Source organism: Salminus brasiliensis, chromosome 5 (genome assembly GCF_030463535.1).
Source record: "Salminus brasiliensis chromosome 5, fSalBra1.hap2, whole genome shotgun sequence".
Taxonomy (NCBI): domain Eukaryota; kingdom Metazoa; phylum Chordata; class Actinopteri; order Characiformes; family Bryconidae; genus Salminus; species Salminus brasiliensis.
Genome location: NC_132882.1, coordinates 40,821,742 through 40,847,490, shown reverse-complemented (window position 1 = coordinate 40,847,490; position 25,749 = coordinate 40,821,742). Strand labels below are relative to the sequence as shown.

The window sequence follows — 25,749 nt, the reverse complement described above, 5'->3', positions numbered from 1 at the left end:
TTTATCTGTGTCTTTTATTTCTACAGTGAAAAACAGAGAGGTTGAGCACATGAGTAGAAGATCAGTTGATCTCCAAAAGGCAGAAAGATTCAACCTTCTAGTCATGATCTGAAGCAATATTACTGTACTATGTTTGTTTAGTACAGTTTTACAGTAGAAACAAGGAAAGGGGCACCAGGTCTCAGACCTCAGTTAGCTTAGCTTAATTAGTTAGGTCTATAGCAATCACTAGGCCTCATTTATGTAGCATGATTTACAAGAAGCTCCTGTCTTGTCCACTGGAGGTGCTGTTTTGCCAAATACACACAACCCAGTCTGTCCTGTTCTTGAAGAAGAATAGAGAAAACAGCAGCAAAATATCGTCTTGCTTTTCTCTGTTTATACAAATAAAATTAATGGACTAATGAAACTCCTGCAGAAACTGGGAGAACATCACTTTCCACTATGGTTAAGTTTAGGGTCAGGGTTGTGGTGAGGTAGCGATGGTGAGACGAAGCTTCATGGTGCACTGAAGCTTTCCAGACTAATGTGTTGTGAAAAGGGTCATTTAAGAGAACTTGTAGAGAAGTGAAGGACCACTTGAGCAGGTTTTCTGGATTTGTCAGACACTAGAGGGCGCTCCAGAGCTTTTTTTTGTGAAACTGGTTATTAATGATGAATTTATTTTAATTATGCATTAACTTACTCAGAACTGCTGCCAAAACGGAACCCAATTCTATTTCTATTTCTATTGTTTTATAAAATGATTCCTGTGGACTGATAAAATTAACATAAATATATATATATGTATTTTAATCTTCCTTTTTTTAAAGCTTTTTTAATTCTCATCCAGTTCTTAGAGTACACCATGCTGAGATTCTCCACTGGAGGGCGGTGTTACACTGAGCTAGCTCCAGGTGAGTCTTTATAAAGGGGAGAAAAGGCCTTGATGAAGATCAACAGCAGCAGCATCTTCACAAACACACTCTGGCTGACTGGATTAGAAACACACATGAAGAGTAAGAGTAGTGATGCTGTTCAGGCTGTAATGTAATCCTGCTAGTAATCCCCCTGTTTTTAAAATGTACCTGTAATCTAATTACTTCCTTTTACTGGAACTGGAACAGAATTCAATTATTTAAAAAAAATGTATGTAATGTAATTGTAATTATAATTTTACTGCAATGCTACTGTATTTAACATGTATTTTTCTGTAACTTGCTGTAAAATACATTTTAAAATACAGTAATATTGACAGTAAAATTACATTTTACTTAAATAATTTAATACAAATAAACACAAGGGTTGAGGAGTCAAGTCTATAAATATAACGCTCTATCATATGAAGCAACATGATAAAGATTTGGAGACACTGTTTATATCTTCAAGGATCTCAGCAGATCTGTGTTTAGCTCTACTGAACAAGCTTGCCAATTTAAATGAGGGTAGAATACAGTCTACATTTATATTTACATTTAAGGCATTTAGCAGACGCTCTTCTCTAGAGTGCTTTGCTATTTACCCAAGAATAACCTCAGCTAGTTTGAATAGGCTAAACATTCAAAGATACCTCTAAGCTTAGACATTACTAAACACAAGTCAGTAAGGTGACCATAGTACTCTGCTATTCTCCCAAGTATTCTCTGAAGAGGTGGGTCTTCAGTCTGCGTTTGAAGACAGCGAGCGACTCGGCCGTTCGGACACCCAGGGGAAGCTCGTTCCACCACTTTGGTGCCAGGACAGAAAAAAGCCTGGACACTTGTCTTCCGTGGATTTTGAGGCATGGCGGGTCGAGCCGAGCCGTACTTGAAGCTCGAAGGGCTCTTGGTGCAGATCGGCTTTTGACCATTGCCATCAAGTATGGAGGGGCTGGTCCGTTCTTGGCTTTGTAGTCCAGAGTCAAGGTTTTGAATCTGATGCAGGCAGCAGCTACAGGAAGCCAGTGAAGAGAACGCAGCAGTAACATGGCTGAATTTAGGGACATTGAAGACGACCCATGCCGCTGCATTCTGGATAAGCTGCAGGGGCCTCATGGTGTGCAGAGAGAGACCAGCCAGAAGAGAGATGCAGTAGTCAAGTCTTGAAATGACGAGAGACTGAACGAGCACCTGGGCGGCCTCTCTAGAGAGGAGGGGTCGAACTACGTCTAGTTACGGCAAACATAGTTTACGGCCATGGGACTGCCTGGAAATACCAGGAGCTGTAAGTTTAGGCCCTGGATAGCTCAGTCAGTAGAGCATCAAACTTTTAGGGTCCAGGATTCAAGTCCCTGTTAAGGCGAGACGCCCATTTCTATGAGACAGTGGTGTCTCAGTGGTTAGAGCTCCAGGCTGTTGATGACAGGGTTGTGGATTTTATAGACGGGCTCGGCAAGCAACATTTTTTTGGACCCTTTGAGCAAAGATTGAGATTGCGTGATTGTTTCATTTTGTCACGTGACTCCTTCAACTCATCGCCTGCAGGGCTAAAAACCTTCTCCTATCAGAACAGGTGTTTCTGCACAGTATATAATATTTTTGTGATTAATGATTATACTACCAATTTATTGCCAGAAAAAAAGCAGTGACAGGCCTACACACAGCTTGCCTAGTCCTTGTAAAGAAGTACTGCCAGTAGAACAGGGCTCTCTGGAGCAGATAAATAACATGGACCTATTGGCACAATGCCTAATGCCAGGCATATCAAGGGTATCAAGCCCCCCAGCATTCAGCTGTGGAGCAGTGGAACTCTGTTCTCTGGAATAATGCTGCGCCATCCAATTCTTTTGGGATGAGCTGGTGAGTTGGGGATAAGGTGGGGTGGTAATCATCCAACGTCCTTACCTCAGCAACGCTCTTGAAACTGGACGGTTGAGACAGTCACCCCAACAGAAGCAGGAAAAACTAATTTAATATGAATGAACAGGTGTCCCAATACTTTTGGTCCATATAGTGTAGTTTCAGCATGCCAACTCCTGGATTAGCAATGATACATCCAATCCCACACAGTCCCACATACAGCATCAGCCTGCCAGCAGTTTGTGCCTGAGGCTGGTTAGAGACCTCATCTGTTCCTCACTGCCTGCCACCCTGGACCCACTGCAATTTGCATACAGGTGGAACAGATCCACCGATGGGTCACCATCATGGGTCTGAACAGCTCTCTGTGCAGCTGGATCCTGAACTTCCTGGTAGGCCGACAGTAGGTGGTAAGGATGGGCAGCAGCATTACATCCTCTTCACTGACCCTCAACTCCAGAGTCCCTCAGGGCTATGTGCTCAGCCCACTCCTGTACTCCCTCTACACCTATGACAGCCTACAGAGAGTGACACACTGGTGCCAGGAAAACCATCTTTCTCTAAGGAGCTGAGAATGGACTTAGAGAGTGGACTTAGTGGACTATCTCATCAGGGTTTATCTTCCAAGCCTTCTGGATTCACTGGATACACCAGCCGCTACCTGAGAAAGTCCCGGAGGATTATTAAAGACTCCATCCACCCAAGCCACTGCCCGTTCATGAAGCATGAAGACCAAAACCAGGCGGTTCTGAGTCAGCTTCCACCCCTGGTGCAGTTAGACTGCCAATAGTACAGTTTATCAGTCCAGTTCATCACAAGGCTATCTCATCGGCCTCATCACAACAAGATATCTCATCACACCTCCACCCCATCCACACACCCTTCACTTGCTTACTTACTGGAACTGTGACCTCTGTTCAGTCACTCTTCACCCACCAATAACTTCTTCCCACTCAAACTACACTTGAGTTTGAGCTTTGAGCTTGCTGCCTAGTCTGTAGATCCTACCCCTTAACAGGCACCATTATAATCAGATAACCAATGTTCTTGACTTCACCTGCCAGTTATGGCTGATCAGTGGACATCTGAAGGCTATCTAAACACACTGTTGAATGAATGTCATGACCGTAGAATAAATTAACAGACATTAACAGCATATACAGTATATGGAACAGAGTCATCTGACACAGGGTTCATATTTAGAGTATGAACAGTCAACAGTCATGTATTATTCAAAGACCCTTCATTACTTTACTTCCTGATGCCCAGAGAGCCATACTTTTAAGAAAAGACCCATCTGTTTTTCTGCTTTCATTGCCCTTCTTTTTATTAATTTATTCTTGATATTAATTGGACTGATGTTTATTACTGATACCTTTATTAAATATGCAGATTATTATTCCAGATCTTTAAGTCAGAAGTTTTAATAGAACGAGGATTTCAAGTCTGAAACGCTCAGCAATTTTGAAGTTTGAGGTTATGTAGCTCATTATTTTAGGATTTTGTACTTCAAATCATATGATATTAAAATTAAATACGTACATACTTTATATTAAATAACTATGCAGCAAATAAAACCGCTGTATTGTGTGGTACCCCGACCACTGTCATTTTATTTATACCCCAAACAACTCTGAATGGCTTTGTTTACATATCTGACCATTTGCAGGAATTTCCCTTTCAACTGTTTCTCTACAATCAACCACTTCTTACCAAAACTGAATGGCTTTGTTTACATCTGCAACCATTGACAAATCAATGGACTTCCCCTTTAAAACTCCTTTGACCTCTGGTTCCTATTACCACCACTGAACAGAAGTCTAACCCAGTCAGTTTCTCAAGAACAGCAATCAACTTTGGACACACACATTAAGTTATGGTGAAAATTTTAAAAAATCAGTGGAATTCCCGATTAAATGCAGTTGATATGTACTTTTTACACCCCTGAGAAAAACTGAAAATGGTTCAGAATACACCAGTCGGGACCCACGACTGATGAGAAATTCAAATCAATAAAAATCTCTGCGATTTCACAGCGATTTCACACCAAAACTGACTTTTGTTCATAGCTCCAAACATTGAATTTTGTAAAAAATATTCCCCTGTCAAATCATTGGATAACTTCGTGATGGATGTTCCTCTCACCATCACTGTAAAGATATCAGAGTCAGTAAGTTTCTCTACAATGAATGGTTTTGCACCATAAGCTCTGAATGACTTCGAATGTTTACACCTAATACCACTGAAAAAACAATGGACTTTCCCGTCTAGGTTCTGTCACCACCACTGTAAAGAAATCAGTAGTGAGAAAGTATCTCTACCATGAACCATTTACTCCTGAATTATTATGAAATTTAAAAAAAATGATGGTATTCCACTCGAAATTCTTTAAATGTCTTGTTCCTGGCACCATCACTGTAAAAAAAAAAAAATCTAAGCCAGTAGGTTTCTCAACAACAAACCATATCCTACACTGAAAGACTGTATTTACATCTCCAACCACTGACCCAAGCAGAAATTCTGGAAAACATGTGGATTTGCCCTTCAAACTCTTTTGATAACTGGTTCCCATCACCTCCACCACCAGTGATGGGTTTTCAAGTCATAACCTTTCTTTACAATGAGCTATTTCACACCAAAAATCATAGTATTTTATATTATATTTTAATATATATTTTATTTTATACTATCTTATTATTTATACCTCCACCCACTTGCAGGAATTTTGAACAATTGGTGATATTCCCCTTTACACTTTTCTGACATCAGGTTCCTCTCATCACCATTGTTAAAAAATTGAAGTCTCTACAGTGAACCATTTCACACCAACAAGGGGAATGGCTATGTTTACATCTCCAACCATTATGCAAAATTTGCACAAATTTGCATCAAAAATATATTAATACCTAAAAAAAAGGTAAAGGTGCATGTATTTGTCACTGTACTATGTACAGCGAAATGCGTCCTCCGCATTTAACCCATCTGTGGTAGTGAACACACACACATACACACTAGTGAACTTGGGGCAGTGAGCACACACATCCCCAGAGCGGTGGGCAGCCAACTCCAGCGCCCGGGGAGCAGAGAGGGTAAAGAGCCTTGCTCAAGGGCCCAACAGTGGCAGCTTGCCAAGCCCGGGAACCGAACCCACAACCCTGTTATCAATAGCCCGGCGCTCTAACCGCTGAGCCACCACTGCCCCTCTGCCCATTTGCAGAATTTTTAAAAAAATTGGTGATATTCTCATATACTCATCACCATTACAGTACATTTCTCTCCAATGAACCATTTCACACCAACAAAAGGAATGGCTATGGTTACATCTCCAACCATTATGCAGAATCTGCACACATTTGCACCAAAAATCTCTCTATATATTTATATCTATATTTATACGTCTTGCCCACTTGCAGGAATTTTTAAAAAATTGGTGATTTTTCTGACATCTGGTTCCTCTCACCACTATTGTTAAAAACAATATTCTCTACAATGAACCATTTCACACCACCACCTCTGTAAACACGTCAGCAGGGTTCTCTACATGGATTATTTCGCACCAAAAATCTCTAAAAGGCATTAATTAAATATGAATCCATACAAAAATGATCGACTTCCCATTTAAGCCCCGCCCCGCTCAGCCCCCGCCCGCCCCTCGCCCCGCCCCATCGCACCGCCCCTTTCCTTGTCGTCCTCGCGCCGTATTGTGTACAGTCTGTACTGAAGAGCAGGCAGAGCAGAAAAGCAGCACGAGAGAGCGGAGCTCCGCCAAGAAGAGGAGAAAACCCGGAGCAGAACCACACTGACTTCGTCTTACTTACGGCGTGGCGTGCTGAGACCTGTAGACAGCAAAAGGAAATCTGACATGCACTTGCAGAAATGTGAGTAAACTCTTTTTTTTATTTTTGTTGTTTAATTTTTTAGGTTATTTTTTATGTTAGAGGACTGGCTTCTGCTGACAGGCTCACTGCCGGTTTACAAAGGGCCAAGGGGTACATGTGGTGTGTGTGTGTGTGAGCAGGACTGTTAAACTGCGGGACTGTTAAACCGTTAAACAGCCGTCCACTCGTTTCAGTCGTGGTAGCTAGCTAACCTAGCTAAAGTGAAGGGTCTTCTCAGCCATGGTGCGTTTGGTAAACAAGGCGTTTGATTTGCATGGAGGATCCCCAGCCACGGGGTGTAGGTTAGTGTTCAGCTGCTGCGCGGAGGTAGACGGTGGAGAACCCCTCACTACAGCTATGTTTACCCCCCCCTCCTCCTCCTCCTCCCCCCAGCTTTATTTTCACTTCTCCTTTCAGACAGGCGTGGGTCTCGGGCTGTTTGGTTTATCACACACGGTCAGTCTACCGTGTAGCAAAGACAGACACGGTCAGCTTTACTCAATTATATATATATATATATATTTATAGAGAGAGAGAGGGAGGGGAGCTGCTCGATTAACAGTAAACTCAGTGGGATACGCTAATAAGCCAATAATACACTGTCTAAGTGTATTAATACGTTGCTAATATCAAGGTAAGCTCATAATACAGCGTCAGTCCTCGCAAACAGCAAACAGCCAGAGGAATAAAGCGAATACGCTTTGCTGAGGAAGCTGCTACAGCAGCGCGCGACTGGTGCGTGGGCGTGGTTCAGTGGAATCCCCGTGACTCATCGATCAGGGCTTTCCGTCTTTTGAATATTAGAGGCTACAGCGTGAGGGAAACCCTCGCACCCACGCGCGCTAACCATCAAAGCACCATGGGGACTGTTAATGCTCTACTGGGTCTGATGTAATTGTTGATGAGCTCATCTATGATATTGATAAGGTACTCCGTCACTGATGGTGTATAATCTTATTGATTATGTTGAGTGTACTAATACATTCCTCGTGGAGTATACAGATAGTGTCGTGTCTTACTTAAATTCCTATTGATTATTTGTATCATTTTATTTTTCTATTCTTTCATCCATATTTCAACCATACTGCTAGTGTCTCACTGAGTATACTGATCATACATGGTTTAATTGAGTATACTGTACTATATCCTACTATGATACTATGATACTATATTTTCAATTATTGAGTGATTTAGATTTTTGATATTATCTAATCAAGTATATTAGTGATATTATCTGATCAAGTATATTTAGCAATATATGCATTGATAGATATAATATACTAAGTATTTTCTTTATTTATTACGAACATATTATCATTTTACATTGGATACACTGCTAAAATCCACAACATGCTCAGAAAAATACTTACACTTGATCACAATGACGATATTAATATAGAATATTTATTCATTGGGTTCATGTTCATGTTGTTAGTGTAAACTCTTAGGCCTATTATCTGGTTCATGGTATTGGTCAGCTCTGTTCATTCTGGACTGAGGATATTTTTTTCTTTGTAGTCCCTCCCAATTCAGATACTGTGTTGAGGTCATGCTCTGATAACAAAATACTATTATACTGTTAAATTATAAAATATTTTATATTCTATTTTAAAGGCCGTTTTTAACGCACATTGGCAGTACCGAAATGACTGCTTTTTTATTATTATGAAAAAATGTTATTGATGAGCTCATCTAGAATATTGATTGTATTTTTGGTCATTGGGTATACTCTCAGACATTCATATTCATAATCTTTCATTCTTAAAAAAGTCTACTGTTTATATGTACATACATGATAACAATATTGATTAAGATGAATTAAAAATGGCATATTGCCAACCTTGACTGATGATACAATACTTCACTTCAACTTCTATTGATAGTATATTCATATATTGAGTATATTGTTAGTATAGTATTTTATAAGGTGTAATGTTATTATGTAATTTGTTGTTATTGGTCAGCGCTATTCACTCAGGACTGGGGATTTTTTTGTGTAGTACTTCCCATTTTAGTCATTGTAACAAGGTCATGCTCTGATAGCGAATACAGGATATGTGAATTGTCACTGATTTTTTTACATTTAGTATATGATTTAAGAATTTCAATCAATCAAATATACATACTAATATATACATACTATAGTAAAGCTATTAATCCAGAATATAAACTGAATGTTCTACTGTCAAAGTTATATAAAATTCTACAAGAAATTCTACAAGAAATTCTACAAGATAAAAAAAAAACAGCCCAGCTTGTCTTGAACTTGAAATAAATGTTTATCTCTAGAATGACTGGGCTTTTAGGTCTTATTTTCTGGAAACTAGGATGTTGTTAGGATAAAATAATAAATACATTTTGATATTTTAGTGCGACAAACATAAGAAGTGGCTAAATATGTATATAAAAAATAAATATATATATAAATTACAATTTATAAAAATGTATAAAATTAAATCATTCAGATTTTACTTAATTGTTTAACCAGAAATTACTGTTTTTTTCATTAAAATATTTGGGTATTTGTCATTTTTGATAAAAAAACAAAAAACAAAAAATACTTAAAATGGGGCTGAATTCTTAGCATTCTGAAGACCTTTCTGAAGGGTTAACTACTAGCTGTTCTGCATGGCTTGCCTGTGTGATAACATCATTTGCATACAAGGGCCACAGTTGGCTAGGGGTGCCCTTTGCATTTTGGTAAACCCCTTTACAAAGCCTGATTATGATCCCAGAAGTACAGGATCACTGACTAATATGGTTATGACCAATCAGTTCAAAGAATACAGTGTACAGTGAAATGTAGTGCTTTATATTTGCTTGAGGTTCCCCGTGATACCTTTGCTAAAACACAATTTGCTCCTTTTGGTGAGCAAGCTGTAAGCATAATGTATGGTAGTGAGTGGGTGTAGCTAATCTAGTGTATTTCCTTCACGTGGACCTGAGCACTATTTTTGCTTTTTCCAATTGCTAGAATACTACACTGCTCCTTTTCCTGTACCTGTGCGTTGCGGCTAAGCAAAGTAAGCCTAGGCATCTGATAGCATCGCTGCTTCAAAAGTTAGTGGGTGGGCAGGTTGAAGGGTAGAAGCTGAGTAAAGTGAAACCGAAGCAAACAGAGAACAAACGCAAAGGCCGATAGGAAAGGGAATTATCCAATTCAGGCACAATGGAGTTTCCATACCAGTTGAACTTGAGCTGTCTTCCTCTTTTGAATCCTCAACCATGAGAGTTTGTTCAGTTCAGTGGTTTTCAGAGAAACTGTTCATTTTTTCCCCCCCTCCAACAGCATATGGAAAGTGAAAGGGCAACATTCATCTCTAACCCAGTTTTGCAGTGGCACGGGTTTGTCCCAATTAGGAGTAAATACAAGTGACATCACTAAAACAAAGGGGGCACAAAGAGTTCTTTGGAGAATCTTTTTGTTTTCTGAAGAGCCATTTGTAAGCTCCTCAGCTTGATTTAAAGGTTTCATAATGGTTGAACTGTGATCAAGCTTACAACCATTTATGCACCCTTTTAGTTTTTTTAAATTGGTTGTCAGTGAAATGCATCTAAAACATCCCCTTTTGTTCTAAACGCCACTTCATCTGACTTGTACCTCCCAGATGACTATATATGCAGTTTATTTGACAATACATGTCGTGGATCGGACACTGCTAACATTTCCTCCATTTCGGATCCCAAAGCAGTTCGAACCCTCCCCCCTTATTGTCTAGAAACTGAGTGTAAAGTGTTGCTGCTTCCATTATTAGTCTATCAAAGCATTTAACATTTTAAAAGTGCGTTTTTTTGTGCTTTATACTGTCCCTATACAGCTTATGCTCTATCCACAAACCAGTATGTAAGCCCTGGGCTAACAGACTAGTCACAAGCTATCCATGATACAATTATAATACATTAACTACTATACTAGTGTGATCACACATCCTCTTTTCCCTGGATATTACCTCTTTTTGGAATGTAAAAAAAGCCTCCAGGTGGAAAATGGAAATAAATTCTGAAAAATATCCAGAATTTCACATTGGTTTCACATCAAGCTTTGTTGCTACAGTTGAGACACATTCTGTGTGCAGATTACTTCAGCTTTAAACATGTCTGTTTAAGTCCTATCTTTGGTCTACATGCATTTGTATCTACTTCAACCACTGGTCAAACATAAAATGATTATATTTTACAATAAGATTAAATTAAAGGAGATGCTTTAGCAATATATTAAGACTATTAAGGCTATTTATTAGTTTTGGTAAATGGGCAAATATAAATGTATTAATAATTAATTATGTAGTAATTAATGTATTATGTATTCATTATCATATTTACATGTTTAACCCCCTCCTACCCTCATACATACAAACTGCCGTGGTCCTACAACCTAGGCCTACTTGAAGCCCCCCCAGCAACAACATCCTAAACACAACAGGTGCCTGTGTGAATGCTGCTATAAGAAGAGAGCTTTTTTCATGTAGCCGTTTCTTCAGTTCCGTTTTTACAAAATAATATAATTAAGAAATGTCAGTCAAGGTAAGGTCAAAGAACAGTTTCAGAGAGGACTTCATATAGGATTACAGAAGGTCTTTGATGTCTATAATAGATTCTGGTGTGGTGGTGCACAGTTCTACTGTGCAGCAAAACCTGCATAAAAAAGCTGCAGATGTAAAGAGAATAGCTTCTACAGCAGGATAATGATCCTCAACACATCTCGAAATCCACAATGGACCACTTCAAGAGGTGCAAGCTAAAGTTTATGACATGGCAGTCACAGTCCCCTGACCTTCACATAATCAAAGATCTGTAGACAGACCTCAAAAGAGCAGTGCAGCAAGATGGACCAAGCATTTCTTTGAACTAGAAGCCTTTTGCAAGGAAGCATGGCAGGAAAATCCTTGAAACAGGAATCGCAAGACTCTGCTGTTACTAAGTACTTACCATGCAGGGTGCATAAACTTTCAGCCTTTTTTTTTGTTGGTATTTTGTAAAATTAGTTTTGAACCAGGGGTCCCCCAAGCTTTTACATGCCACTGTAGTTATGAAGCTGTAGAAAGACCCCACATAAAGTTATAAGCACTCCCTGGGTTATAAAGCTGTTCAGATTCGTCTAGCAGTAAACCATGGCCTTTGGTAGTGTAGCACTGAGTCTGGCTGTAAAACCAACTTACGTCAGTTGCACAGAAGGATGTGGTTGGGCGCGAGCGTAATGGAGTAAAGGAAATAGAAAAGGCGCCCTGCAACATCCTCCATTGCCGTACATATAGGAGAGACGTAACCTCACCGCCTCTCTTCCTAATGGAATACCTTCCTCGCCCTTTTTTACGTGATGAGCGAGATGCTCCCTCAGCGGAAACTTCTGCCTTATCTCACGTTTCGGGGTTGAGACTGTGAAGAAAGAAAGAAAGAAAGAAAAAAAACTTTCCTCCACCTGCTCCAGAAAACACACCACTGACGACGACCACTGGAAACCCGCAGATATTTGCGTTATTTGCTTTTTCTTATCATTTGACCCCGCCCCCCCCCCCCTCTTTTTTTAGAGTGACTATCAAGAGGAAAAGAGGTTCTTTAACATGCACAGGCCTAGCGTAACAGCTGGTGAAAGGGAAAGCACAAGTCTACTGCTCAAAAACAATAACACAAGATGAGCATGGAACTCTTTAGTGTTGCGACACCCAGTCACATGCCCTTAGTAACTAAGTAAAGAGTGATGACTAATTTCATTATAGGGCCTTTTTTAGTTTTTAATCAGAGTGTAAAGCCTTGGGAATTGGTGTTCTCTCTGGCACCTGTGCAAGAATTGTTCTTCTAGCTGTTGAGAGATCCTGTTGACTCAGACCAGGTATCCCTTAGCAAGTTGCACCATGACCAGACGCTTTTGGGCATCATCAATAAACTTTATGATCAGAACTTTCTGAATATTTGACCATTCGTCTTAAAAGAATTGGCATAAAGTAAAGCCTTGGACACTGTGCATTTACTCTCGTTCTTCTAACCATTCTAACAATGAAGCGTCAATCTAAACGACAAGCATAATCAGGTCTATGACTATGACTATGGCGTGTTGCTAGGGGTGGGCTTCCCAGACTATTAAGCCTAGTTCTGGGCTGCATTTTGAAAGCAGATTCTCAGTGGAAAATTTACAACTAGGCTTAATCGCTATCTGGAAAACTGGCCCTAGAGATGATAGGTCACCCCCAGCAGTACAATATGACTATTAGTTAGGAATTTTTGTTTGAGTTGAAGAAATTTAACAGTTGACAAGTAACAACTGACATCACTCTTTTAAATATATATGAAGAAAAACTGGGATAGGATCGGTTTCATTTTTGACCATATTCATATGGATGTATCTTCTAGGACTTTTTTCCAGTAGCGGCGGCCCCGCCCCCTTCAAGCTGTACAGGGCTGGGCAGGTAACGTTAGTCTAGGTAACCTGACCTTAGCATTTGTTTGTTTGGCGAAAACCGGCTGCCTTTCAGTGACGGTGCTGGTGTGCGTGCCTCTATTATAAACCATGGATTCAAATTTTGGAATATTTGCATTACATCGCTAATTTTCTTTTTTAACTGTAAAACCTGTTTAACTTTACAGTAGTTTAAACTAGCTAATGTTATCCCTTCCGGTCATGATTTCACTTCCTGAATCTATTGTTTAAAATGTAAAGTAGTTTATGTGTAGTAATATACAGGTAGCAGAAACACTGATAGTAAGTAAGTTAGGATGATTTAATATACCAGCTTTAAAATGGAGCATAAAATGTTGCTACCTCTACCATGCTTAACAGTTCGGACAGTGTTCTTGCGGTTCAGTGCTTCACCTTTACTCCTCCAAACATCTTTGTCTCATCTGACCATAAAACGTTTCTCGGGAAGGCTGCGTCTTGTCCGTGTGGTCAGCTGCAAACTTTATTCTTTGGACATTTTTGCTTGTTTACAGCGCCAAAGGAGAAGTCGTGTTACACTCTGCCCACAGTAAAGAAACTCCTGGAGCAGAAGAGAAAAAGAGAGACTTCTACAGTGCCTCCGGCTTGTGCTGCTGCTGCATCCAGTACCACTGGAGCTGTCGCGCCCCTCCCAGTGAGTCCACTTTTTCCTTTGTTGTATAATCTAGAGCGTCATGTATGTCGTTTTTTTTCTTTATCGTTATTGTAATACACAGGGTTTGGAGGGTCACTCCAAACTGTTAAAGCCCCTGGGAATCTAAATCTGAGCTTTCTTCCTAATTAAGTTAAATGGGCTCCTATGGGCTCCCAGTATAAAAGTACACAGTATGTCTTATGAATATCTTCACAAAGCCATATATATGTCTGCTGTACAAGAGGCATACCCCTGACCAATTACCCTCTCTTCGAGTTGAAGCAAACTGGAGAGCTAAAGCTAAACCTTGAGCCGAATTTGAGGAAGCGGTGCCCTGTGCTCTGCCGTTCCTTATATACAGTGCCCATTGCCTCTCATATATCAGTTATCCTTGTGACTCATATCCTTGTAATCCTTGTAACCAGGCATTTTCTTTTGTTTTGTTTTGTTTTGTTCTTCTTGGAAAAGCAAAAGCAAAATTAAACTACAGCAAAGATTTCTTAAAAATTCTAGTTGCTGGGACTGTCTGGTTGGTTGTTGCTATGCCAAACCAGAGAACATAGCCTTTTTTTGGTAACTGTACCAGAATACAGTTATATGCATCAGAATATTCTGATTTCATTACACCATTACATGTGTAATAAGATCACCATCCACGGGTGAGATGTAATTCTGATATCGTCTGCAATATGCAATTGCAGCAATACGCTTTCTCTAAAGGAATCACAAATATTCCTTTCTTTGAGGTTTTTGTGGGGAATTTGAAAAATCAGGACACTCCTGTAATTCTATACATATATAACCTTGATATATTTGCTTTTAAGAAGGCTAGGTGGTCTGCGTCACCTCAAAGGTTCACAATTGTTTTAGAATATTATGCAAATCTTAATCTCAATGCAATACTTTGTACCTATGATGACCCAGCTATTGTCATGGACTACTGAGCAGGGGACCCCCCAGGTGCTCAACATGTTTCAGTGTGAGCCTACAACTGTGTAAATGTAGACCCATCCCACTCATATTCTTGGTAATATATGTATTATCATTTATTCTTATGGATGAGAGGAGCCACTCTTAATGTCAGTTATAGGTCATGTTATAGTTATGGGACTACCTGTTGCCATCTATTTTTGGAGAATCGGTATTGAAAGCAACACAAGCTGCACTGAGAGATCAATATAGCAACCTATGAGTCGGTCCATGAGTCGGTCCATGAGTCAGTAGTACTTTCTACAGGGTGGAGCTTCTGCCTGCTAGGAAGGCATGTTTTACTTCACTGAACATGTGTAATTAATGATATGACACATTTCCCTAAAGTGATGACAAATATGAACCCTTTCTCCAACAGGTGTCAACATCAGCTCCTTCTGCCAGTAAGTGATACATATACACCGACCTCTTCATCGGACAATAATAAGACTAAAAGCACAATAAAATAACATTGGAAGCAATTTAATAGTTTGATATAGATTGTTTAATAGTACAATATTACAATTGTTTCTCTGTACTTAGAAAAGAACTTACTTGGAACTTATTTATTATTATTATTATTTATTATTTAACGTATTATTTTGATTCTATTTTTTAAATATATATTTTTTAAGATTGCAGTAACTCTTATAACTAAACCATGAAGGCCTTTTGTGAGTTCAGGATTCAGTTAATTGCCTTCAAATGACAACTCCTATTAGTTTCATAGCAGTAACTGAATAACTGAGTACTTATTGTATATACTAAATAATTGCCATTAGTTTGTGAATAAGTTATAGTCGTTACTAAATAATATATAGCAGTTGCTGAAGAGCTTATAGTAGTTCATGAATATAACAGTTACTAATTCATTTAAAGTACATACTTAATTTGTAGCGTTTACTAAATACTATATAATGAATAGCAGTTACTGAATAATATATGGCAATAATTAATATTTGTTACTGGATAGTTTTTAGTATGTACAGAATAATTCATAGCAGTTACTAAATATTATGCAGTCGTGAATCTTTGCTAAATATTTTATAGCATTTACTGAACAGTTAATATTAGTAGTTACTGAATAGTTTACTAAATAATGTATTTATTACCCAATTACTTGTTGCATTTAGCTAATAATTCATAGTAGTTACTGAATCATTTATGATATTTACTGATTAATTTCTAGTATTTCTTCAATATTTAGTGCAGTTACTGAATATTTATTAGTTACTGAAAGGTAGGTCTAAAATAAATAACCAAAATAATTATTTTCAATTATAATGCCTTCTTTTTTCATCAATTCATATAAGTTAATAAAATAAATGTAAAGATAATTTACGGATACTTCTATCATGAGTTTGTTTTAGTTTTCGGTTTTCTAAGTACAGAGGAACACCGTAATTACTGTAAAATATGATAGAAATGTAATAAAAGTCTTTTCTTTCTCTATAGGTTCTAGCAGTAGCTACTTAGACATGGCAGCAATGAGACATGACCGGTGGGATGTGCCCCTGCACCAGCAACCTTCGGCCCTGCAGCCGTTTGTCTCATTCTCTGCTTTGGGGCTCAGTTACATACCCAACTCCCCGGCCCCTCTCAGCTTTGCACCTGCCCCAGTCTATAGCCACGGCCTGGCCTCCACTGAGACACCAGCTACCAGCTATAGCCCACATCAGCTCCAGGACTGTCAGGATGGCCAGATCACACAGCACTTTGTAAGAGTCTCCAACACCCAGTCTAGCAATTCAGACCCATATTCCAAGAGTTATAGGAGAGTTTTACTTTCGATCTAAAAGCAGTGATTTACCTGCACCCATATAAGAGTTGCTAATTACTGGAATTACAATTACTAGAAGTGTTAAATATAAAATATCAAAAATAAAAAATATAAAAAACTGGCTTTTATATAGGTCATTGGTAACATCCCATTCCAGTTTGTTAATTCCCTTTATTTTCCATACAGCCTGTTGCTGATTGTCCAGTGACAGCAGCCCTGGCTGAAGCCAGTGCCGCCACGAGTCAGAGCGCCTGTTACTCTTGGTCTACGGAGCACAGGGCTCAGGACCCTGCAGCCACCTGTAGCCTTCAGTACAAGCTCCAGCTGGACATGGCCAAGCTAGAGGAGGCTCGGCGGTTCCTGCAGGGCATGGACTACAGCAGAACCACCTGGCAGGATGATGATGGAGACACGTAAGTGAAAGAGTTCTTGTTTAGTTAAGCTCTACAATTCCACGACAGAATACACCACAATAATTAGTAGTATATTAAGCTTCTACTGTTACAGATGTTTGATCTGGTACTTCACTATTATAGAGGCAGATGTTACTCAAGCTTTAATAAATATAATAAGCTGATGAAGTGTAGCAATTTGTTCTGCGCTGTTCTGCTGTCTCTCGTCACCTGCACAAATATGACATGCATGGAAGGGTCACCAGATGAAAATCTTTTCTGCATCTTCAACACAGAATGTAGCATCAGAAATTGTCAGTGAAACATCTAAACAAGTCTGATCAATCTCGGAAACAAGCCATGTGGCCAGTTCACTCTTTTGAATCTTTTGGAAGCAATGAGCAATGGTATGTCTGGAGAAAAAACAAAGAGTGCAGAATTTCATGAAAAGTACACCACTCCAACTGTTAAGCATGGGGGTGGATTTAGCACGTTTTGGGCTTGTGTTGCAGCCAGTGGCATAGGGAACATTTACTGTATAAAAGCAAAAAAACAAACAAAAAAAAGATGGCTAGTATCTACTGCAGTATAATAATCCTAAACACACAAGAGGCACAAACTGAAGGTTTTGCCATGGCTGTCAGAGTCCACCAACCTAAACATCATAGAAAAGTTGGGACCAGACCTCAAAAGAGCAGTGTAGCAAGACGTCTGGCCCAAGTATCTCTGGAACTAGAAGTCTTTGCGAGGAAGAATGAGCAGAAATCCACCAAACAAGAACTGGAAGACTTTTAGCTTTTAAAAAAGTGTTTACAAGCTGTGATACCCGCCACAGCGGGTGGAAAAAACTGTGACGAGAGCACTGCTGAACTCCTTGCTGAGTAACAATAGCCTCAAATAGTGAGTGAAGGGATCGAACATGATGGTAGAGCTCTACTTTTGGGAGAATAAATATTTATAATATGTTTGTGCCCTTTTTAGGATTTTGCACATCTACACTGCTAAGGGCCAGAGGGAGTATGCTTTTGCTGCAGCGGAGAAGCTGCAAGAGCTTGGACGTTTGGACTCCAAGGAGCACAAAGGCAAGGTATGTATGTAGCCTTTCAATTCTGGTTTTCAGTCCTGAAATGCTGGGTTTTAAACAATGAGAGCAAGTTAAAGTGACTGAGATGATGTCATTATTATTATTATCATGATAAAATTGCATCATATTATGGTTTGGTGTTATTATGGGTGTCGTCAGTACTTCCTGAATATTAAACATCTGCATGTATGAGTTGAAAAGATTAAGAACAATTACAAAGAGCCTGTAAACAACAGCCAGAGTACACTAGGCCATGACAGGGCCTCCATTTCTAGTTGTTGTTTGCAGGCTCTCCATTCCATGGCTTATTGTTGTAGGTCCACAGTCCATGTTTTATATTTTTAACCTCACAAACATCAGAAAATTATATATCCTAAATAGCTGACATCCACAATGCTTTTGTTGACTGACTCTTACCTTCACTGTATCACAGACTGCTTTGCTGGTGGCGGTGACAGCCAATCAACCAGAGATAGTCCAGGACCTGCTCAGCCTGGGAGCAGATATGAGTGTCTGTGACAACAAAGGTCAGACTGCGCTGCACCTGGCTGCTACTTATGGCTACCCTCAAGTCATGCAGGTAAGAAAGAAAGAGAGAGAGAGTACAAAATAGAGAGAGAGTACATCCACAAATCTGTCAATATTTTAGCAAAATCAGAAAACCTTCAACGTTGAATTTCCTCCATTTACAGGCATTGCTGTCAATGGACCCCAGAGTGGACATGGAGGCCCGCAATTTTGAAGGTGAAATATTTTACATAGGGAAAACTATATTAAAGGGACCATAGGTTATTAGAGGGAACAGTTTTGGAAAAAAATTAATGCAGTAATTAAATACTTTCCATTCCACATTCCAGTCTTTATCTGAAAACTAAGCAGCAGAATCAGCCCGTTTTTATGGTCACTTTATTTGTAAACAATTGCATATATTCGCCTTTTCAGGCTTCATTTATATTTATGGCATTTAGCTGGCACTCTTCTACAGAGCCACTTACAAGGTTACTCTTTATACAGAGGTGGGCCAATATACTTTTCAGCGTCTTGCCCAAGGTCTCTTATAGGCGTGGCGCAGCATAGCCACTCAGACCGGGAATCAAACCCCAGTCTCCCACATGGTGTGGTAGATCACAGGCAGGAAGTGATGTTACCACACCAACCACTTGAAAGTTTTGAAAGCCCTGCCCATGCATGTTATGTGATATGGATCATGTTATATGTGATGTGGAGCGTTTCTTTCCATATTGGCACAATACGGGGGCAGACAATCACAGCAGAGATCAGATTTTAAAGAAACAGTAATAAAACTGATAGTTACAAAATAATTAGAACAGTTTTTGTTGCATAAAACCTACCAAAACATGTGGACCTCTACATTCTCTTACATTCTAAGTCATCTTGGTGGCTAAGTGGCTACAAAGACTACAATTTATTAAGCTGCTTTCTCTTTTTCTGTTTCTCTCTCACTCTCACAGGACTCACCCCACTGCACTGTGCAGTGATTTCCCACAGTGCCACAATGAAGGCCCTGACTGCCTCCTCCTCCTCCACTTGGCAATCAGATGTCAATCTGCAGTCCCAGGCCAATGATAAGATATTCTGTGTGCAGCTGCTGCTCGACGCTGGGGCTTCCCCAGTCAGCCAGGTGTTTATTTCAACTATTGCATGAGCTACAGTGCTTTGGGCATTGATCCCTATTATACTATGCTACTATGCTATGTACAGAACAATAACATCAGACCTTTACAAACACTCATCATGGACATAATTGTAATAGTAGTATCGGGTCTTCAGTGATTTTCTTTAAACTGTTTTTTCTCTGGGGTAGAGTGAGTTTTCTCAGGGCCAAAATTATACATACTGCACACCTAAAATTTGGTTAAATGACCAGATGAATTTGGTAGCCATTAACTCTTCCGGCCAAAGTTTGGGTGGATATTTGACAAATTGAACTTACTTTATCAATTCCATGACCTCGTTTAATGTGTTTAGGGTCATTGTCCTGTCAAAGCACCTAAATTATCCCCAAATTTCAGCAGTCTGGTGGTTTAATGTTATGCTAAAGATTTCTGGGATAGTCCTTCTGAAAGCAAAACAGCCCTAAAGAGTGATTCTAACCACGCTTAACAGTTGGTACAGTGTTCTTGGGATTGAATGCCTCCTGTAAAAACATACCTCTGGTCATCCATGTGGTTCAGCTGCAAACTTTAGTTGAGCCCGAAGGTGTTTTGTAGCAGGGGCTTCTTTCTTGGATGGAAGCCTCCCAGTCCATGAAGATGTAAAGTTGTTGAAAGCTCCATACTGCAATGACATTCATATCCATAATGAGAGTATGTAAACTTCCAACCACAACTGTATATAATAAAGTAGGTGAAAGTAAATATACAGTGGGGGAAAAAGTATTTAGTCAGTCACCAAATGTGCAAGTTCTCCCACCTAAAAAGATGAGAGAGGCCTGTAATTGACATCATAGGTAGACCTCAACTATGAGAGACACAATGAGAAAAAAAAATTCAGAAAATTACATTGTCTGATTTTTTAATAATTTATTTATTCAAATAATGGTGGAAAATAAGTATTTGGTCACCTACAAACAAGCAAGATTTCTGGCTGTCACAGACCTGTAACTTCTTCTTTAAGAGGCTTCTCTGTCCTCCACTCATTACCTGTATTATTGGCACCTGTTTGAACTCGTTAACAGTATAAAAGACACCTGCCCACATCCTCAAACAGTCACACTCCAAACTCCACTATGGTGAAGACCAAAGAGCTGTCGAAGGACACCAGAAACAAAATTGTAGACCTGCACCAGGCTGGGAAGACTGAATCTGCAATAGGCAAGCAGCTTGGTGTGAAGAAATCTACTGTGGGAGCAATAATCAGAAAATGGAAGACCTACAAGACCACTGCTAATCTACCTCGATCAGGGGCTCCATGCAAGATCTAAGCCCGTAGGGCTTAATGATGATCACAAGAACAGTGAGCAAAAATCCCAGAACCACACGGGGGGACCTAGTGAATGACCTGCAGAAAGCTGGGACCAACGTTACAAAGACTACCGTCAGTAACACACTACGCCGCCAGGGACTCAGATCTTGCAGTGCCAGACGTGTTCCCCTGCTTAAGCCAGTACATATCCGGGCGCATCTGAAGTTTGCTAGAGAGCATTTGGATGTTCCGGAAGAGTATTGGGAGAATGTCTTATGGTCATATGAAACCAAAGTACAACTCGTTGTGTTTGGAGGAGAGTGAATGCTGAGTTGCATCCAAAGAACACCATACCAACTGTGAAGCATGGGGGTGGCAACATCATGCTTTGGGGCTGTTTCTCTGCAAAGGGACTAGGACATCACTGCTCTAGAGGAGATCTGCATGGAGGAATGGGCCAACATACCAGCAACGGTGTTTGCCAACCTTGTGAAGACTTACAGAAAACATTTGACCTCTGTCATTGCCAACAAAGGATAACAAAGTATTGAGATGAACTTTTGTTATTGACCAAATACTTATTTTCCACCATTATTTGCAGATAAATTTAAAAATCAGACAATGTAATTTTCTGAAATTGTTTCTCATTTTGTGTCTCATAGTTGAGGTCTACCTATGATGTCAATTACAGGCCTCTCTCATCTTTTTAAGTGGGAGAACTTGCACAATTGGTGACTGACTAAATACTTTTTTTCCCCACTGTATACGCTAATGTGCAAAGGTTTGAAAACAGCTGGTGTATCGAGTGTCATTTTATATGTAAAAAAGTGTTTTTTAATGAAACATTAACAGTGTTTAGATTCTGACAGTATACAGTATTTTTTCATATCCCCAACCCCAAGTATTTTGGAAATTACAATAAAGACATTACATTATATACTGTAACTCCTCAGACAAAATAACAGTTGCTTGTTTAGGGTGGTAGTAACATTAGGCTCCTGCAGATGGCAGGCTTTTAATACCTGCGGGTGTGTGACAGGAAATTGAGAAGAGGCGGTACAGTGCAATTAATGTATCGTGGGGTGTGTAGAAAATGGGTCGCAAAGCAGATGTTAATAATTGGCAAAAATGAGTATGTGCATTTGGGCGTGCTAAAGGCCATAGTGTGAAGGAAGTAGCTGAATTTGCAGGTATATCAAAGCTATACGAGTCAAACAGGTCTACCAGTAGTGCCAGAAATCCCAATTCTCAAACTACGAGTCCCGTCCCGTTCTCATGCAACAGTATTTGCAGGAGCCTGAAATTACTATCACCTTAAAAACACAAGGTGACTCATTTTTTGTTTGGGGAGTTAGTCTATGTGTGGTCATTTTTGTAAATTTTACTGCATCCAGATATTTCCAAAGAATCAGTCATTAGTCATTTAGTAATATGCCAGCCTGGTTTTATAGAACCATATTAAAAAAAGGGAACTTTTAAATGGTAACTCCAAACTTTAGTTATGTAATGTTTTCACATTACTCTGCTTCCTTGTGACATACAGAAAGTGAAAGATCTTTTTATACCACTGCAGTTTCGCGCTGAATGTGGTATACGGAAGGGCAGCTTGTACGTTCTCACACTCGCTTCAGTTTCACTTTGTGACATCACTTTGTCTTTCTTAGGAAATTAAAAGCAACAAGACCGTTCTTCATTTGGCTGTAAAAGAGGGGAATATCCAGCTGGTGCATTTTTTCCTGAAACTCCGGCTGCCTGACATGCAGGCCTTTATCAACATGAAGGTAAGAAATGTCCATTACATTATGTTATATACAATATACTTGCCTAAAGGAGGCCATTTTGCTTACTGACTGGTGAGACTGACTGACGAACTCAATCAAATAATCAAGTAATTAAAAAAGTGATACTCCAGTCTTTACGCAAATAAAAAAAGTGAAAGTTTCATTAAAAGAATTAAAGTAAAATAAAATGACCTAAAATATTAGATAAATAAAATGATCTAAAAATACTATTTTCTGCTATTTTTGCAAATATGGGGAAATACTCTTAACAGGTTTTTAATCTTGAATTATGGCTGATTAAAATGAAACTTGGGCTCCGAGTGGCTGAGCGGTCTAATGTGCTGCCTCTATGACCTGGGGGTCCTGAGTTTGAATCCCGATCATCAGCTTTGCCATCAGCGATGCTGGCCGGCTGCTATGGCGGAGGTGGGGACCCGGAGCTTTCAGCATGCTGGCTGCTGAGAGATACCGCAATGCAGTTAGAAAAGAACCGGGGGCTGCCTTCCCATGTATCGGAGGAGACGTGTTAGTCCTTACCCTCCTACTGTGGAGAGCATTGCTTGTGGTAGGGAGAGCTACACACGAGTTTTGTCTGGCAGAACCAAATTGGGGGTAAATTAAACTATCCCAGAAACTGCCTGTTTTACCAGCAGGAGCACCGTGCACCTTTCAGTGGATATGAACCAGCTGAACAGCATTGAACCGACTCCTTTCCCCCACCTTTTTGATTCAATGATAGTAGTAGAAACTTATACATGTTTGTGTTTCTTCAGGCCCACGGCCACACAGCCTTACACATGGCAGCAGGGCTGCATGGAAGCCCCCATCAGGAGGAGCTGATCCAGCTGCTGCTGAACAGAGGCGCAGATCCCAGCATCCGCAACCTGGAGAACGACCAGCCGGCCCACCTGCTGCAGAGCGGGCAGCAAGGAGAGAAGGTGAGGAGACCCGCTCACTGTTCCTCTACCACTCTGTTCCCACAGCCCCCTACTAATTATTTTATAACAGTGAACTTACAGGATGCATCCATTATTCATATCAATAGAATCAATATTAGATAAATTTATCTACAACCTTAGCAAATAGCCAACAGGTTGCAGGTTAGATAAGCATGACAAAAGCTAACCGTAGGCAGGTCTACACAAGGTCCATTTTGGGCAGGCATGAAGTGAATGGGGTGGGTAAAACTCATTAAGTTGGTTGAACTGGTAACAATCTGTCCACAGATACGTTTCAAAAGAACATATCTGTGGGCGGAGCATAAAGAGGTCAGTTCATTTAAGTGTCCTACTGACCGAGTTTCTCCTTTCTCTTTTCAGCTCAAGCTCATCTTGAAGAAGAGAAATGCCTCCTCTAGGCGGCGTATTGCATCCTTACAGGACCAAGAATGACCAGGACTGCTTACAGTCCCATCGTATCTCCCTTTACTTCTTATAGGGACATCAAAGGCCTACATTTAGTCAAGGGGACAACTAAGAAGCACAATGCTTAATCACTAGGGATGGACAATATGATGATACGACATAGTGATCACCATACTTAACATACTTACCACACTTATCTCAACATACTTAAAGTTTTTACCCAGCTAGTGCTCCTAGTGTCGGGAGTGGCGGATGGGTGGTTATTGGCAGTATCTAATTTGGAAGTAGTAGTAGTAGTAAACAATTATCATTGTTAAAGATGATTCACACCAGATGTCCAAAGAATTTAATGAGATCATTATATATATATATATATATATATATATATATATATATATATATATATATATTAGTGTCTAATGTTAACAGCTTTCTTTAAGCACGGCACAACTGTCCCCAACTAGCCTCAAAAATGAGCATGAAATTCCAAGACACATTAAGTATCATAATTTTTTTCTGCAGTAGAATAATAACATTGCTGTAAAGGTTCTGACCTGCCTAATTTTGATCCCCTTGACTAAATTCAGATCATTACATTGGATGAGTTTTATCTTCAGTATCCTCTTATGAGGGTTTTTTTTTTTTGTTTATTCATCACAATTAACCGCTCTCGTATTGCTCATTCGTCTTGAGTAGAAGAGAGAAAAGGAGGCCTCCGGGACTCCCTTTCTGAAGAAAGAAGCGATTTCTGTGAAATCATCTCGAAGCTCGTTGAGGTTCGAATTTACCACCATTCTTAAAAACCATATTGGTTTTGGAGGGGGGCTGCCCTAGCTCACTCCCTCGTACACTGCATCAGTGTGATATTCATCTTTATTTATTTCAGTTTTTAAAGCGTTACATTTTTTAATGCAAGGTATTATTTTTCTTCCTCTTTTTGTATCGTCACTGTTGTGATTAAACCTCTCTGAAAAGGTGAAGGGGGGGGGGAAAGCCTTCTACAGACTCATTCCATTTTGGACTGTTTCTGTTTAGACAGTGTGAACGCAGGAGTCAAGAGGTTTGATATGCTCGTAAAAATAGAGGTTCTATAAGGGGTTCCTTGAGTGAGGCCAAAGAGGAACCATTTTTGGTTACATAAAAAGGTTTTGAGGAACCAAAAAATAGCTCTTCTATAGCATCAGTGGCAGCACTATAAATGTTTAAGAATGTACGACGGTGACGATTGTAGTAGTCAACCGTGTTTCACTCAGGAAATCAAACCCTTATTTATGTCCAGTACGCCTTATACGACTGCCATGCTCAACATAACCTTTCTTGACCTATGTGTGAAAGCACATATGGGGGAATCTGTAGCAGATGTGTCACCGCTGAAGTCTGAGCACTTCTGATGAGTCATTTGTGGGGGAGTGAAAATGTCAAGCCTTTGAAGGTGACCTCAATACCAATGTTATGTCATTTACCTCGGCTGTCTCTCTCTATAGGTCAGCACGAACACACCACTTTGAATGTAGTAAAAAGGCTGACATATGTGTCAGTATGGGATTTTACTTGATCGTGACTTTTATCTCAGAGTCAAACAAGGCAAATCTGAAGGAATGACCAAGGGATTTATCACCTGTGAATCACCACGGTGCCTCAAGTGCTCTGGTAATTTAAATGAGGGGGGGAAAAACATTATACTGTCACTTCCCTTTAAGGCCAACTGAAATGATTGTGGATTTATAAGAATCGGTCAAGGTCTTCATGTACT

General features: G+C 39.8%; 1 protein-coding gene across 1 annotated transcript; it reads left to right on the top strand.

The window, feature by feature from the left end:
* Positions 1 to 6,548: 6,548 nt before the first annotated feature.
* On the top strand, positions 6,549 to 24,340 carry nfkbid (nuclear factor of kappa light polypeptide gene enhancer in B-cells inhibitor, delta). The gene is made up of 12 exons (XM_072679024.1): positions 6,549 to 6,634; positions 13,562 to 13,701; positions 15,050 to 15,074; positions 16,126 to 16,388; positions 16,637 to 16,863; positions 17,824 to 17,929; positions 18,360 to 18,506; positions 18,619 to 18,670; positions 19,399 to 19,568; positions 22,516 to 22,632; positions 23,406 to 23,570; positions 23,952 to 24,340. The coding sequence occupies exons 1-12, from the start codon at positions 6,619 to 6,621 to the stop codon at positions 24,021 to 24,023; spliced, it is 1,500 nt and encodes a 499-aa protein (XP_072535125.1). The 5' UTR covers positions 6,549 to 6,618; the 3' UTR covers positions 24,024 to 24,340.
* Positions 24,341 to 25,749: the final 1,409 nt, after the last annotated feature.